The 15599-nt window shown below is 41.2% G+C and overlaps 1 protein-coding gene across 2 annotated transcripts in view; it reads left to right on the forward strand.

The window, feature by feature from the left end:
* The window catches only part of cd2ap (CD2-associated protein), a 253762-nt gene that overhangs the window by 219240 nt on the left and 18923 nt on the right, over positions 1 to 15599 (forward strand). For both annotated transcript variants that reach the window (XM_063034875.1, XM_063034884.1), the window contains 2 exons: positions 5931 to 6069; positions 11115 to 11242. In XM_063034875.1, coding sequence (XP_062890945.1) covers positions 5931 to 6069; positions 11115 to 11242 — 267 coding nt within the window. The remainder of the gene's footprint in view (positions 1 to 5930; positions 6070 to 11114; positions 11243 to 15599) is intronic.

Raw genomic sequence — 15599 nt, forward strand, 5'->3', positions numbered from 1 at the left:
CCAAGCCCTTTAAATTGTAAACTTGCACTGTATTTCGGGATCAGGTAAAAGAGCCTTCCTATTATCTCATTTTAAAAGCGTTCCATGACTACACGGAGCAACAAAGATTTTGCCTGCTGAGTACTTTTTTGGTTCATCTTATGGATTTTGGGCTGCTGATAATGAAAATCGACATGAAACTTCTCTATCACACGCCATTTTTTTGTTTTGGAAATTGCCTAGATTTGTTATTTCAATTCATAATTCAAGTCAATTAAAATGGGCCCACAATGTTCTGAAAGGTTTTCTGTCTTTCCCAAACATGTTTAAGCAGGGCACATGCTGCGTGGCAAGACAGGTATTAGAAAGGCTATAAAAGCATCATGCACACACCAATCTATACATTGCATTTACATGTATAGATAATATACATAAAGGGGTCACAGTTTGAGGATAGAGGGGAAGTCTTTTAGGACCGAGATTAGGAAAAACTTCTTCACACAGAGAGTGGTGAATCTGTGGAATTCTCTGCCACAGCAAACTGTTGAGGCCAGTTCATTGGCTATGTTTAAGAGGGAGTTAGATATGGCCCTTGTGGCTACAGGGGTCAGGGGGTATGGAGGGAAGGCTGGGGCGGGTTTCTGAGTTGGATGATCAGCCATGATCATAATAAATGGCGGTGCAGGCTCGAAGGGCTGAATGGCCTACTCCTGCACCTATTTTCTATGTTTCTATGTATATTGTTTGCAATCATGGTGATGCGCATGCTCTATCTGTGTAGTATATTGTATCTACTGATTATGATAAAAATAATTGTGTTTTCAGGAATACTTGTGATAGCAAAATGTTTTCTCAATGTTGCAACAGCCACAATAAGACGTGAAAGAATAGAACCTCTCAAGTGTGACAGTGGGAAAGTACGTATGGAACCAAAGGAAATAGCAGAGGTACTTAATGAATACTTTACTTCAGTATTCACTATGGAAAAGGATCTTGGTGGTTTTAGTGATGACTTGCAGTGGACTGAAAAGCTTGAGCATGTAGATATTAAGGAAGAGGATGTGCTGGAGCTTTTGGAAAGCATCAAGTTGGGTAGGTCGCCGGGACCGGATGAGATGTACCCCAGGCTACTGTGGGAGGTGAGGGAGGAGATTGCTGAGCCTCTGGCGATGATCTTTGAATCATCAATGGGGACGGGAGAGGTTCCCGGGGATTGGAGGGTTGCGGATGTTGTTCCCTTATTCAAGAGAGCGAGTAGAGATAGCCCAGGAAATTATAGACCAGTGAGTCTTACATCAGTGGTTGGTAAGTTGATGGAGAAGATCCTGAGAGGCAGGATTTATGAACATCTGGAGAGGCATAATATGATTAGGAATAGTCAGCATGGCTTTGTCAAGGGCAGATCGTGCCTTACGAGCCTGATTGAATTTTTTGAGGATGTGACTAAACACATGGATGAAGGAAGAGCAGTGGATGTAGTGTATATAGATTTCAGCAAGGCATTTGATAAGGTACCCCATGCCAGGCTTATTGAGAAAGTAAGGAGGCATGGGATCCAAGGGGACATTGCTTTGTGGAACCAGAACTGGTCATGTTCTGCATGGAGGTTGGTGACCAGTGGTGTGCCTCAGGGATCTGTTCTGGGACACTTGCTCTTCGTGATTTTTATAAATGACCTGGATGAGGAAGTGAAGGGATGGGTTAGTAAGTTTGCTGATGACACAAAGGTTGGAGGTGTTATGGATAGTGTGGAGAGCTGTCAGAGGTTACAACAGAACATAGATAGGATGCAAAACTGGGCTGAGAAGTGGCAGATGAAGTTCAACCCAGTTAAGCGTGAGGTTGTTCATTTTGGTAGGTCAACTATGATGGCGGAATATAGTATTAATGGTAAGACCTTGGTAGTGGGGAGGATCAGAGGGATCTTGGGATCCGAGTCCATAGGACGCTCAAAGCAGCTGCACAGGTTGACTATGTGGTTAAGAAGCCATACGGTGTATTGGCCTTCATCAGTTGTGGAATTGCATTTAGGAGCCAAGAGGTAATGTTGCAGCTATATAGGATCTTGGTCAGACCCTGCTTGGAGTATTGTGCCCAATTCTGGTTGCCTCACTACAGGAAGGATGTGGAAACCATAGAAAGGGTGCAAAGGAGATTTACAAGGATGTTGTCTGGATTGGGGAGCATGTCTTATGAAAACAGGTTGAGTGAACTTGGCCTTTTCTCCTTGGAGCGACGGAGGATGAGAAGTGACCAGATAGAGGTGTATAAGATGATGAGCGGTATTGATCATGTAGATAGTCAGAGGCTTTTTCCCAGGGCTGAAGTGGCTGCCGCAAGAGGGCACAGGTTTAAGGTGCTTGGGAGTAGGTACAGAGGAGATGTCAGGGGTAAGTTTTTTACTCGGAGAGTGGTGAGTGCGTGGAATGGGCTGCCGGCAATGGTTGTGGAGGCGGATATGATAGGTTCTTTTAAGAGACTTCTGGATGGGTACATGGAGCTCAGAAAAGTAGAGGGCTATGGGTAAGCCTAGTAATTTCTAAGGTAGGGACATGTTCGGCACAACTTTGTGGGCCGAAGGGCCTGTATTGTGCTGTAGGTTTTCTATGTTTCTACAATACTTTCTATTATATTTGTGGCAAGCATACATTTGAAACTCAAAGACAGAGCATGACTCCTCATCAAGAACGTCTCTGATCTCTACTTGGGGTGCAAAATTGGCGACCAAGGCAAAGCCTAGACTTCTTGCATTTGTTGTGCAGCATGCGCTGTTGATCGTGGAGTTTGGCTCAGCGGTACTCAGAAATCAATGGCATTTGCTGTCCCAATGATATTTGAGACATATGTTTTCCAGAATAACTGATGCCAAGATTAAGGAAGCCATTGTTGTTGGTCCACAACCCAAACAGGTCGGCAATGGCAGGCGCTTTGAAGAACTTTTAGTGGGACTGGAGAAAATCATATGGAAAGCATTCAGGATGTTGTTGAAAATTTTCTTGGTAATTGCAGAGCAACAAACTATGTGCACCTGGTTGACAACAGGCTTCAAGCATACAAAGCCATGAAGTTCAACATATTACTGAAGATTAATTTTCTGCTTTCCAATTTAAAAGACTCCTCTGCAAATCTTGGAGCTGTCAGTGACAAGCATTGTGAAAGGCTTCACAAGGACATTGCGGTCATGGAGAAACAGTATCAGGACAACCAGAATCTATCAGTGCTGGCTGATTATTGTTGGGACACTTAAGCAAGAAGCCTCGGACACTGAGTACAACTGAAAATCATCACAAATTTTTTTAGCTTAGTTGAACAATTGCAAAGCATCAGCGCTGTTATGCAATTAAATGCATTACATTTGTGTTCAGCTTCAAGCGGACTATCATAACCAAAAAAAAAAATAAATTCTGAGGAAGCAACACCTTCGGGGAAAAAATTTGCTGCCCAGTGCTATCAGACTAATTTACAAGATCTGTAACAGAATTAAAATACTGTGGAAAATCAAAAAGAAAATTGCAGTTGGTGGAAATCCAAAATGAAAACTGTAAGTACTCAGCAGTTCAGGATGTGCGTGGAGGAAGAGAAACTAAGTTAACAGTTCAGGTCTGATCTAGGGTTTTCAACCTGAAATGTTAACTGTTGCATTCTTCCACTGTTTTCTGTTCGTATTTGAAAATTCCAAGAGTGCTGGAAAAGTAAATCAAGGCTACAAATGTGGTCAACACTTGCCTCCGATCAGGCTGTGTCTGCACAGACAAGAGGGGTGTTGATGCCTGTGTCATTAGCAGCACATCAGTTGCTGTGCACACGTGCACAACTGAGGCAGCATCTATCGTCTGAGGCTACGTCCACACTACGCTGGATAATTTTGAAAACAAAGCCTTTTCTCTTCGTTTTGACCTTCCGTCCACACTGAAATGGCGTTTTCAGCCACTGAAAATGGAGATTTTCAGAAACGGTCTCCAGAGTGAATAAATCTGAAAACGCCTAATATCCATTGCAGTGTGTACGGGGTAACCAGAGCTTTTTAAAACCGCTGTCATGACGTGCCGGAACAGATGGCGACAGCGCGGCATTTCATTGTTTTCTTCTTATTATTCTTATTATTATTACTACTTTATTGTCGCCAAAGAATCGATACTAGCGCGTACAATCATCACAGCGATATTTGATTCTGTGCTTCGCAGAACCTAACAATTTCAGAATGGACGGCAACTGGACTGAAGCCAGAAGAGTTAGAAATGTATTCACCAAATACTTTGACCCATAGCTTACTGAATAAATTCTCACTTTGCCCTGTTTTCTGTCCTTGCTTGTATGAAGGTGCTTTACCTATTTGTGCAAGTACTTCTCTGACAATAGATGTGTAACAGCCTGATGTAACATTGTATGGAAATACAAGATTACACTGATATAGACATGTTTTATACATTTAACAAGGTGCTTTATTAATGCAACAGAGTTAGTCAGTTTTTCAGTGTTCGTCGTCAGCCGGGTCATACTGTCCATGAACTCCCTGTCGGTTGCCTCCATACGCTCCAGTATTTTTTTAGTTTTAAGTCCTCCTGCGCGAGAGCCAAGAGCAATTCCTTTTAACTTTTTCTACTCTGTAACTGGACAAACGGGCACCAAGTATACCGTTTCCTCTTCGCTTGTTTTCTGTGTGTCCTGCGCATGCCCAGTCGGAGGAGATTCGCCCAAATATCCGTCTAATGTGGACGGAGATATTTTGAAAAACGCTTAGTGCTGGACGCCTGTCGATTTTACTCGAAACTGGCGTTTTCAAAATTATCCGGCGAAGTGTAGACGTAACCTGAGTTGCATCTTAGAGTTTAGCTTGGACTGTTTGTAGAACAATATTCTTGCTTTATGTTAAATTCTGACGTGGATCAATAAAACAAATCGAATCTGTTTGTGAGGCAGAGCTGTGTGCAGGTTGGTCACTGTGTTTTCCTCCTCAAACAGTGGTTACCAGTTCCACATGATCAACTATGAAGGGCTCTGGCATCTTCTAAGATTTCTAGTTATTTATGTTGTAGTCAGGGAAACTCGCTTATTTCTTTATTGAACATTTAATGTATTTTGAAGCTTTTAAATGTTTAATAACACACAAAATGCTGATGGGACTCAGCAGGTCTATAGTGAGGGAATAAAGAGTCGATATTTCAGGCCTAGACCCTTCATCAGGACTGGAAAGGGAGGGGGCAGAAGATAAGGGAGGGGAAGGAGTTACAAGCTGGAGGGTGATACAAGAAGCCAGGTGAGGGGGAAAGGCGGGGGACGCATGAAGTGAGAAGCACGGAGGTTATATATTGCATTACGTTAAGTTTCTGCATTAAATTTTTATCACTAGTTAAAATTAATCGTTTGGCTGGGTGCTATGTGCATCAAATTCTGTGCACAGGTTGTTAGAAATAGTGTTCAAATATGAGGTTTTGTTATGAAAAAGCAAAAATAACACCTGCTGGTGCTTGAAATCTGAAATTAAATCTAAAGATTCTGGAAGTATCAGATTAGGCAGAAACAGAGTTCATGTTTCAGGTACATAAACTTTCATCAGAACAGAAGTTAGAAACGGTTTCAAGCTTTAGAAAGGGGAGAGGGCTGGAGAGATCAAAAAGTATGTCTCTGATTGGGTGAAGACTACACCTGAGGGTAGTGAAAGTTTTTTAATTGTAGTGGATCTATCTGCCATCACTTACTAGTCACAGTTTAAAAAAACACCCTTTCACTAACATTCTTTTTCTCTTCTCCATTCCTGCTTTTGCCCAATTTAGTTGTAGTTTTTCCTCAGTTCTGATGAAAGGTCGTCAATCTGAAATATTAACCGATCTTGCCTCCCCAGGTACTGCCTGACCCACAGAGATTTCCCAGCATTCACCTTTCCGTTTCCCAGTGTCTTGGCGGTTAAAGTGAATAATCAAATTGTGGTTTGTGCCTTTGTGTCTGTGTAGATGATCAGAAGTCCACGAAACCATCTGCCCCAATGGTCCCGCCCAAGAAACCCGGCCTCCCTATGAAGCATCATCCCTTCAAGTCAGCCACCCCTCCCAAGCGACCAGAGAAACCCACCGTTCCTCCTCCTCTATCCAAGTAAGATCTCTTCAAGGTTCTTATACTGTACGATTTGTCATTGTAAGTGTACTCGTGAGGTGAAAAAATATCATAAATTATTAATAATGTTGGACTGAAGTCATTTTGCTTTTGCTTCAGATGTTTACAAAATTTCCTAAGTTTGGGGAGGAGCTTTTAAGCATCGTATATTCTCATAGAAAGGGATAGAAAGAAACTGGAACCTTTCTCATAATATGGTTTGACTTAAAAAAAAAAATTGACCAACAATATCTATGCCAAAACTCCTCCAAGGTTGCTGTCAAAGCTTGTTAGAATATTTGCATGCAGGACCTTGGTACAATGCCACCTGAAGCCCTGTTGCCACTGAGACTTCACTGACTGATTTCAGGGTCCTGAAAGCAGTGGGTTTGATCATCTGTGGTGAGTGCCTGCAGCTGGAGACGGCAGCTAGTGATTAGGTTCAGCCCTCTGCAGACATCCCACCTCTCGCGGAAGTTCCGGGAGTCTCCCGCATATTAATAGTGGCTCCCTGATGCCCGCAAATTATATACAATGTCCCGGAAATTGATTTTTTTGAGAGCGAGCATGAGAGAATGCACGAGAAAGAGCGAGCGCAAGAGCAAGAAAGCAAGCGCAAGTGAGAGCAACCACGAGAGAGAGTGAGCGCGAGAGCAAGAGCGAGAGAGTTCCAAAAAAAAGTCAGAGTGGCAGAGTGTTCCAAAAAAAGAAAATATAAAACGTATGTCACCCCAGACTACACTAAAGTGTACCCCTGCCTAATAGGGGTCAAAATAATAACAGTGTTGCTCACTGCACTGTTTACAACTGTGACTTTTCTATTGCCCATGGTGGGTTAAAATGTAAAAGACGTGTTGAGGTGAGTTTAACAGGTGTCATTTGTTCATTAGCATAGCTAACGTTATCTAAACTAGCTGGCTAGCTGCTAAGGAGCTACTCTACTGCAGACATCCCACCTCTCCCGGAAGTTCCAGGAGTTTGCTACCTCCCTGAAATGAGTTTTTGCAGGGTGGGATGGTTGCCTCTGTCCGGAATGTTCCATCTATAACGGTGGTGGAAGTGAAGTTCATAATGGGAAATATTTGTAAAGGGGAACAGTACATACCTATAGGGACAAAACGCCAATGTCTTCCAGTAAACAGCACAAGCTCAGAAGACAGAATTTCTGCTCTTATATACTGCAGTCCTGTAGTTATTGTAAAGGAGAGCTTTCCTGACTAGCATCGCCTTTAAGTATTTATTAGACATTTTCTCTCATATTACAGTTTGCTCTAAACAATGGAAGCAGTCCAAAAATGTAATCTTCATTTGTTTTCTTTTTCATTTTCTTTGCTTTAGTATAAGAAAAGAATAATTTGCCTGTCGATCATTTAAGGCTTAAGCATTATTTTTAATAGATTTTGACAAATCTTGCTGCCACTTTTTGTGTTCTTCATACATTGGAGTGCCAACTACCCCGATGGGTCTTGAAAAATAATTCAACACCAGCTCCTTTTATCTATATTTAGGATACCAAGAATTCTCATCTTTTCTTTAATGTTGCTTATTTCATAGTGTTATCTGTCAAAAGTATCTATGCACCAAGGCTGCTCTGTTTAAAACTGGTCTTTTAGATGGATATTTTCTTTCCCTATTATTTACAAAACTGACTGCTTCACATTTTTCTGTGGTTGTCAATTGTCTGTGTAATCAGTGGGTCTTGTCATCCTGCTGTTTTTAACAATCAACATCACAGTTGGCTTTGCATCTTACTACAAGTTCCCAGTCTTCCTGTGATTAGGCAATTGAAATTGCAGTGAAGAATGCTGTTAAAATGTTGTTATGTATCATTTGCACTTGAACTCAATTGTGCCTGAGCTCCCTCCCTCTCCTTCACTACTTCTCTGGTATACATGTGTGACAGCATAATACATCAATTTGCCCTACAATTTACGATGCTGCCTGTTCTGAAATTGAATAGTAAAAACAGTCTTTTTAAAACCACCACTGGTGAACTAAAACACATTGCTTGCCACTAGTCATTTGTACATGAAGGTCAATCTATTTGAGTGGGCTACTTTGTACATTGGTGCAGTGAGCAGCACTTTCATTAGAGAATAAATTCCATATTTGTCTGTGCTCAAATGTTCAGGTCTCATTTACTGATTTTAATTTTAACATTTATAAACAGGATTAAAACTTTAATTCATGTCTCTTGATGCCTATTAGAAAGGACCTATAAGACCATAAAATATAGGAGCAGAAGTAGGCCGTTTGGCCCATCGAGTCTGCTCTGTCATTCCATCATGGGCTGATCCAATTCTTTCAGTCATCCCCACTCCCCTGCCTTCTCCCCATACCCTTTGATACCCTGGCTATTCAAGAAACTATCTATCTCTTGCCTTAAATGCACCCAATGACTTGGCCTCCACAGCCGAAGTTGTACGGAAACTTGTACCCTTTTTATCTCACTTCAGTATTGACGCAATTGAGCTTGCAGATAGCAAATATATTGCAAATGTTTATTAATTATAATTCACGTCAAAATCATTGATTTTTTTTAAAGAAAATATTTGAGAATGGATCCCTTGCTGAACCAACTGCCATGTGATTGGATGTGGAAACTCTCTGAGATGGCAGACCTAAATGGAAGGCAGGAGATTGGGACTGAGAGGAAAATGGATCAGCCATGATGAAATGGTGGAACAGACTCGATGGCCAAATGGCCTAATTCTGCTCCTATATCTTCTGTTTCTCTTTCAATATTTTTATTAATTTCTTACATAAAAGAATACAGTAGGATATATAATATATATTGATTACAATCTATGTACGTTCTAGTACCAATTGTTTGGTGACAATAAATTATATTGAAATCACAGATAAAGTGTAATTACCTCATATCCATACAAATTAAATTTAAAGATAATATTGAAAACAGATAATTTTATTATACAAAAAAATCTAAACCTGCTACCAGAAAAAAAAAGCTGTTAGGTTAAAAAAAGGGGAAAAAATCTTTAACATATAGTAAAACATTATTAGCCAACATCTGCTTAATAGCAGTTCAAAGATTTTGAAAGTAATTCAAAAAAGCTCCCCACAATGTTAAAAAATCTTGTCTAGGTTCAGAAATTGAACAGCGAATCTTCTCTAAATTTAAGCAAGACATAACATCATGTAACCAATGAGTATGAGCAGGCGGAGTGGCATCCTTCCACTTAAGCAACAATGCCCTCCTGGCTATAAGAGAAATAAAGGCCAAAATATGCAGATCATGTGTCTCCAAAATAATATCATTTCCTCCAACAATACCAAATAAGGCAGTCAAAGGATTAGGTTTAAAATTTACTTTAAAAAGCACCAAAAAAGTTTGAAATACTTCCTTCCAATATTTTTCAAGATTCGGACAAGTCCAAAACATATGGATTAGTGAAGCTTCACAATAGGGCGATATATCCGAATAAAAACGAGACAGCTTGTATTTAGACATATGGGCTGTATGAACCACTTTAAATTGTAGAAGGGAATGACAGGCACATAACGATGAGGTATTAACCAATTTAAAAATTTCATTCCAAGTGTCATCAGAAAGTGAAATCTGTAAATCTTGTTCACAAAGATTTTTAATTTTATCTAAAGGAATATTTCTTATTCCCAACAGCATACCATAAACATTAGATATAGATGTATTATGGAAGGGTTTCAAATTAAAAATTATATCAAGTAAAATTTTATCTGGACTTTTAGGAAATGTATGTACTTGAGAACGCAAGGAGTCTCTAATTTGTAAATATCAAAAGAAGTGAGTTCTCGGTAGGCTATACTTCACTGACAGTTGTTCAGATGAAGAGAGACTATCTCCAACAAATAAATCATGAAAATATTTAATACCCAATCTATTCCACTCTTTAAAAACATTGGACATAGAAGGTTTAAAAAAAAATAGTTAGAAAAAATGGGACTGGAAAGTGAAAAATTCAATAAAACAAAATATTTTCTAAATTGTACCCAAATCCTTAAAGTGTGTTTAACTATAAAATTATCAGTTAAATTACTTAAAGATAAAGGAATTGAGGATCAGAGAAGAGAAATGATAGAAAATTTATTAACAGAGTTAACTTCTAAAGAAGCCCAAACCGGACAGTCCTCTCGATTAATATGATATAACCAAAACGTAAGATTCAGTATACTGACTGCCCAGAAATGATCTTCTATTCTTATAAATACTAATATTTGGTTATGTCAAGGGTACCAATTCCAGTCAAACTGGTTAGGGCATTGCAATTAATTTCTCCCAATGAAAACTAGCAGCTTTTTTCTGCTCCAAAGAAATAGCTTAATAACAGTTGTAATAACATCAACGAAGGTCATGAAGAATGATGTGTTACGTGATCTGGATTATTTTTCATAATAGCGCAGAGCAGACACTCTGCTGCAGAAGTAATTGAAAACAGGTTGAATAATTACATAATGATCTTTGGCATGAATTGTTCTGCCCCTTTGTTGTTATTTATCTTTGTCCTTCTGAGCAAAATTACTCTCCAATCAATTGGTGCAACATTGGAATCTATCCTGCAATAGCCCACACCTCCAGTCTACTTGTAGAAAGAGTTATCCAAGTAATAAGTCCCTGGTTTCAGTAGTGAATGCTTCTGGACATCTTGTGAAGATTCACTTCATTTAATATCAACAGAAATATACTTTCAAAGATCGATCAGGTGTCATATTGATGTTAAGGAGGGTAGCTCAGTTTTGTGTAGCACTAGAATCTATGTGATTAGGACAGTAAGCAAGGATTGCATACATTCCATGACTGGGGTTGGATGTTTCTCTGTCCCAATCTTGAATTAATGACAAGTGTAGGAATGATTACACATGATTGTTTGACAATGGCATCGGATCAATCAGTTTCATCAGCAGAAAGACTTGTCCTGGAAGAATGTAATAATTCTGGATTTTTTTTAACAACTCCTTGTATGTGAAATTATAGGCTCTGTAATCATGGATAATTATGCCCTTAAACATATGATCAATCACTTAATAAGTTTTGTTGTCTTTAATAGGGTAAATGGAGAGGTGCCTTGCAATCGACCAAAGTCAGACCTTGATTCAGCAGTGTTTAGACCAAAACCTGAAATCAGTATTCGACCAAAGTCAACAGAAATAGTAATTGACAAAGCTTCTGACATTGGTAAGACTCTGAGTAAATTCTGTGTTAGATTTGATTTGTTTGGTTATTTATTTTTAAAAACAGTGAATGATTTGAATGGAGATTCTTCTGTAATAAAATTTTCTTTTATAATGAAAATTTATGCATAAATACTAATGTCTAGTTACAGTAGTTTAGCATATCTCCAAAACTGTATAAGGGCTAAGAGTGTTGTAAAAGCAAGCCTGAATGATTTGTGTGTCAATGCAAGGAGCATTCGTAAAAAGGTGGATGAATTTAAAGTGCAGCTTGTTATTAATGAATATGATATCGTTGGGATCACAGAGACATGGCTCCAGGGTGACCAAGGATGGGAGCTCAGCATTCAGGGATATTCAATATTCAGGAGGGATAGACATGAAAGAAAAGGAGGTGGGGTAGCATTGCTGGTTAGAGAGGAGATTAACGCAATGGAAAGGAAGGACATCAGCCGGGAGGATGTGGAATCGATATGGGTAGAGCTGCATAACACTAAGGGGCAGAAACACTGGTGGGAGTTGTGTACAGGCCACCTAACAGTAGTAGTGAGGTTGGGAATGGCATTAAACAGGAAACTAGAAATGCGTGCAATAAAGGAACAGCAGTTATAATGGGTGACTTCAATCTACATATAGATTGAGTGAACCAAATTGGTAAAGATGCTGAGGAAGAGGATTTCTTGGAATGTATGTGGGATGATTTTTTGAACCAACATGTGGAGGAACCAACTGGAGAGCAGGCTATTCTGGACTGGGTTTTGAGCAATGAGGAAGGGTTAATTAGCAATCTTATTGTGAGAGGCCCCTAAGAGTGACCATAATATGGTGGAATTCTTCATTAAGATGGAGAGTGACATAGTTAATTCAGAAACAAAGGTTCTGAACTTAAAGAAGGGTAACTTTGAAGGTATGAGACGTGAATTAGCTAATATAGACTGGCAAATGATACTTAAAGGGTTGACGATGGATATGCAATGGCAAGCATTTAAAGATGGCATGGATGAACTACAACAATTTTTCATTCCAGTTTGGCAAAAGAATAAATCAGGGAAGGTAGTGCACCCGTGGCTGACAAGGGAATTTAGGGATAGTATCAATTCCAAAGAAGAAGCATACAAATTAGCCAGAAAAAGCAGCTCACCTGAGGACTGGGAGAAATTCAGAGGCCAGCAGAGGAGGACAAAGGGCTTAATTAGGAAAGGGAAAAAAGATTATGATAGAAAACTGGCAGGGAACATAAAAACTAACTGTAAAAGCTTTTATAGATATGTGAAAAGAAAAAGATTGGTTAAGACAAATGTAGATCCCCTACAGACAGAAACAGGTGAATTGATTATGGGGAGCAAGGACATGGCAGACCAATTGAATAACTACTTTGGTTCTGTCTTCACTAAGGAGGACGTAAATAATCTTCTGGAAATAGCAGGGGACAGAAGGTCTAGTGAGATGGAGGAACTGAGGGAAATGCATGTTAGTAGGGAAGTGGTGTTAGGTAAATTGAAGGGATTAAAGGCAGATAAATCCCCAGGGCCAGATGGTCTGCATCCCAGAGTGCTTAAGGAAGTAGCCCAAGAAATAGTGGATGCATTAGTGATAATTTTTCAAAATTCTCTACATTCTGGACTAGTTCCTGAGGATTGGAGGGTGGCTAATGTAACCCCGCTTTTTAAAAAAGGAGAGAGAGAGAAACCAGGGAAATATAGACCGGTTAGCCTAACATCAGTGGTGGGGAAAATGCTAGAGTCAGTTATCAAAGATGTGATAACAGCACATTTGGAAAGCGGTGAAATCATCGGACAAAGTCAGCATGGATTTTTGAATGGAAAATCATGTCTGACGAATCTCATAGAATTTTTTGAGGATGTAACTAGTAGAGTGGATAGGGGAGAACCAGTGGGTGTGGTATATTTGGATTTTCAAAAGGCTTTTGACAAGGTCCCACACAGGAGATTAGTGTGCACCTTAAAGCACATGGTATTGGGGTAAGGTATTGATGTGGATAGAGAATTGGTTGGCAGACAGTAAGCAAAGAGTGAGAATAAACGGGACCTTTTCAGAATGGCAGGCAGTGACTAGTAGGGTACCGCAAGGCTCAGTGCTGGGACCCCAGTTGTTTACAATATATATTAATGACTTAGATGACGGAATTAAATGCAGCATCTCCAAGTTTGCAGATGACATGAAGCTGGACGGCGGTGTTAGCTGTGAGGAGGATGCAGGGTGACTTGGATAGGTTAGGTGAGTGGGCAAATTCATGGCAGATGCAATTTAATGTGGGAAAATGTGAGGTTATCCACTTTGGTGGCAAAAACAGGAAAACAGATTATTATCTGAATGGTGGCTGATTAGGAAAAGGGGAGGTGCAACAAGACCTGGGTGTCATTATACACCAGTCATTGAAAGTGGGCATGCAGGTACAGCAGGTGGTGAAAAAGGCGAATGGTATGCTGGCATTCATAACAAGAGGATTTGAGTACAGGAGCAGGGGGGTACTACTGCAGTTGTACAAGGCCTTGGTGAGACCACACCTGGAGTATTGTGTGCAGTTTTGGTCCCCTAATCTGAGGAAAGACATTCTTGCCATAGAGGGAGTACAAAGAAGGTTCACCAGATTGATTCCTGGGATGGCAGGACTTTCATATGATGAAAGACTGGATTGACTAGGCTTATACTCGTTGGAATTTAGAAGATTGAGGGAGGATTTTATTGAAACATATAAAATCCTAAAGGGATTGGACAGGCTAGATGCAGGAAGATTGTTCCCGATGTTGGAGAAGTCCAGAACAAGGGGTCACAGTTTGAGGATAAAGGGGAAGCCTTTTAGGACCGAGATTAGGAAAAACTTCTTCACACAGAGAATGGTGAATCTGTAGAATTCTCTGCCACAGGAAACAGTTGAGGCCAGTTCATTGGCTATATTTAAGAGGGAGTTAGATATGGCCCGTGTGGCTAAAGGGATCAGGGAGTATGGAGAGAAGGCTGGTGCAGGGTTCTGAGTTGGATGATCAGCCATGATCATACTGAATGGCGGTGCAGGCTCGAAGGGCCGAGTGGCCTACTCCTGCACCTATTTTCTATGTTTCTATGTGACGCTGCGCTGCAATTCCCGTTGAGTCACGGCTCAGATTTAGTTGCTCTTTAATGGTTTTTTAAGTTTGTAAGTGTAGCCCCCCCCCCCCCCCCCGCTGGCCACCCTCAGGGTTGCTCGGCTTGCTGTCGTCTAGGGAAACAGCTCTCGGCCCCGCCAGACTGGATAATTCGTTGGTGTGGATGCTGTGTTTGTGCCCTTTTTAAATCAGTCATGTGTGTCTCTGGGTTATTTGCTGGTTATTGCTGCATGCGTGTTGGGTGAGGTCTTTGTTCGAGTTCAGACTAGCGTTGACGAGTTCGGGGTGGAACTCGGGGCTGTCCATGCTGTTGGGAGAGAGAGGAAAGAGTGGTCTGATTCGGAGGCAGTGTCTGCGAATAAATGTTCTAGCTGTGGCAGGCTCCACCTGGCGTTTGGGATAGTGTCCACCCCAAGACGGGCGGAGGTGTGCGAGACGAGGGCGGAGCAGATCTCTCAGTTATTAGATGAGTGGCACTGCCCAGTTGAGGGAGAGCGACAGGGATTGGTTGAAAGTTTAAGTAGACGGGCTGGTGACGGTGTTAGAGCTGTCAGGTTCAATTACACCATAGTGACAGCTGTCAGTTATTTGAAAGAGGGGGGAAAGTTTTCAGTGTGTCTTCTCTGGCTAGGAGGGCGGCTAAATTGCTTGCAGTGCCAGGGGGATCAGCCCCTCCTTCAGTTGTTCAGCTTATCAGAGAGGTGTCGGGAAACTTAGTGGAGGCCCAGTGGGGGAACGGCTTGGGGTCTCTGGGGAAGCACATTCCCAGCAATGTACCAATGTACTTCCGAAAGGAGAAGACCCTATTCCTGAAGCCTTAGAGGGGCCACGCCCCAGGGTGTCGTTACGGATAGAGGGAAGCGATGCTAAAGCCATCCTCAACCCCGGGGCGCAGGTCAAGTTGTTGTACAGTTCGTTTTACAACTGGTGTCTGAAGCATTTATCCTTGACAACCGCAAGGGCACCGGAGACTTTGGGTACTAGTGGCAGTAGTTATTCAGAAGACGATGATTGGTTAATGACCCTGGAGTTCATGGAGGCATTGTCTGGGCACCCAGTGTGTCGAGTTGCTTCTGAGGACGTGTGTAGCAGCCTTGAGCCGATACTGAATTTACACGAGACCCAGCGGTGGTACGGCTTGGGGAAAGTAGCTGTGGGCACTCTGAGTTGCGGCAGGATCAGGAAGGAGGAGAGGCGGGGCCCCGGACAGGGGGCTCTGAGCTGTAGTGGTGGCCTGAGTGAGAGAGGAGTTGG

The sequence above is a fragment of the Mobula hypostoma genome, chromosome 2 (genome assembly GCF_963921235.1).
Source record: "Mobula hypostoma chromosome 2, sMobHyp1.1, whole genome shotgun sequence".
NCBI lineage: Eukaryota > Metazoa > Chordata > Chondrichthyes > Myliobatiformes > Myliobatidae > Mobula > Mobula hypostoma.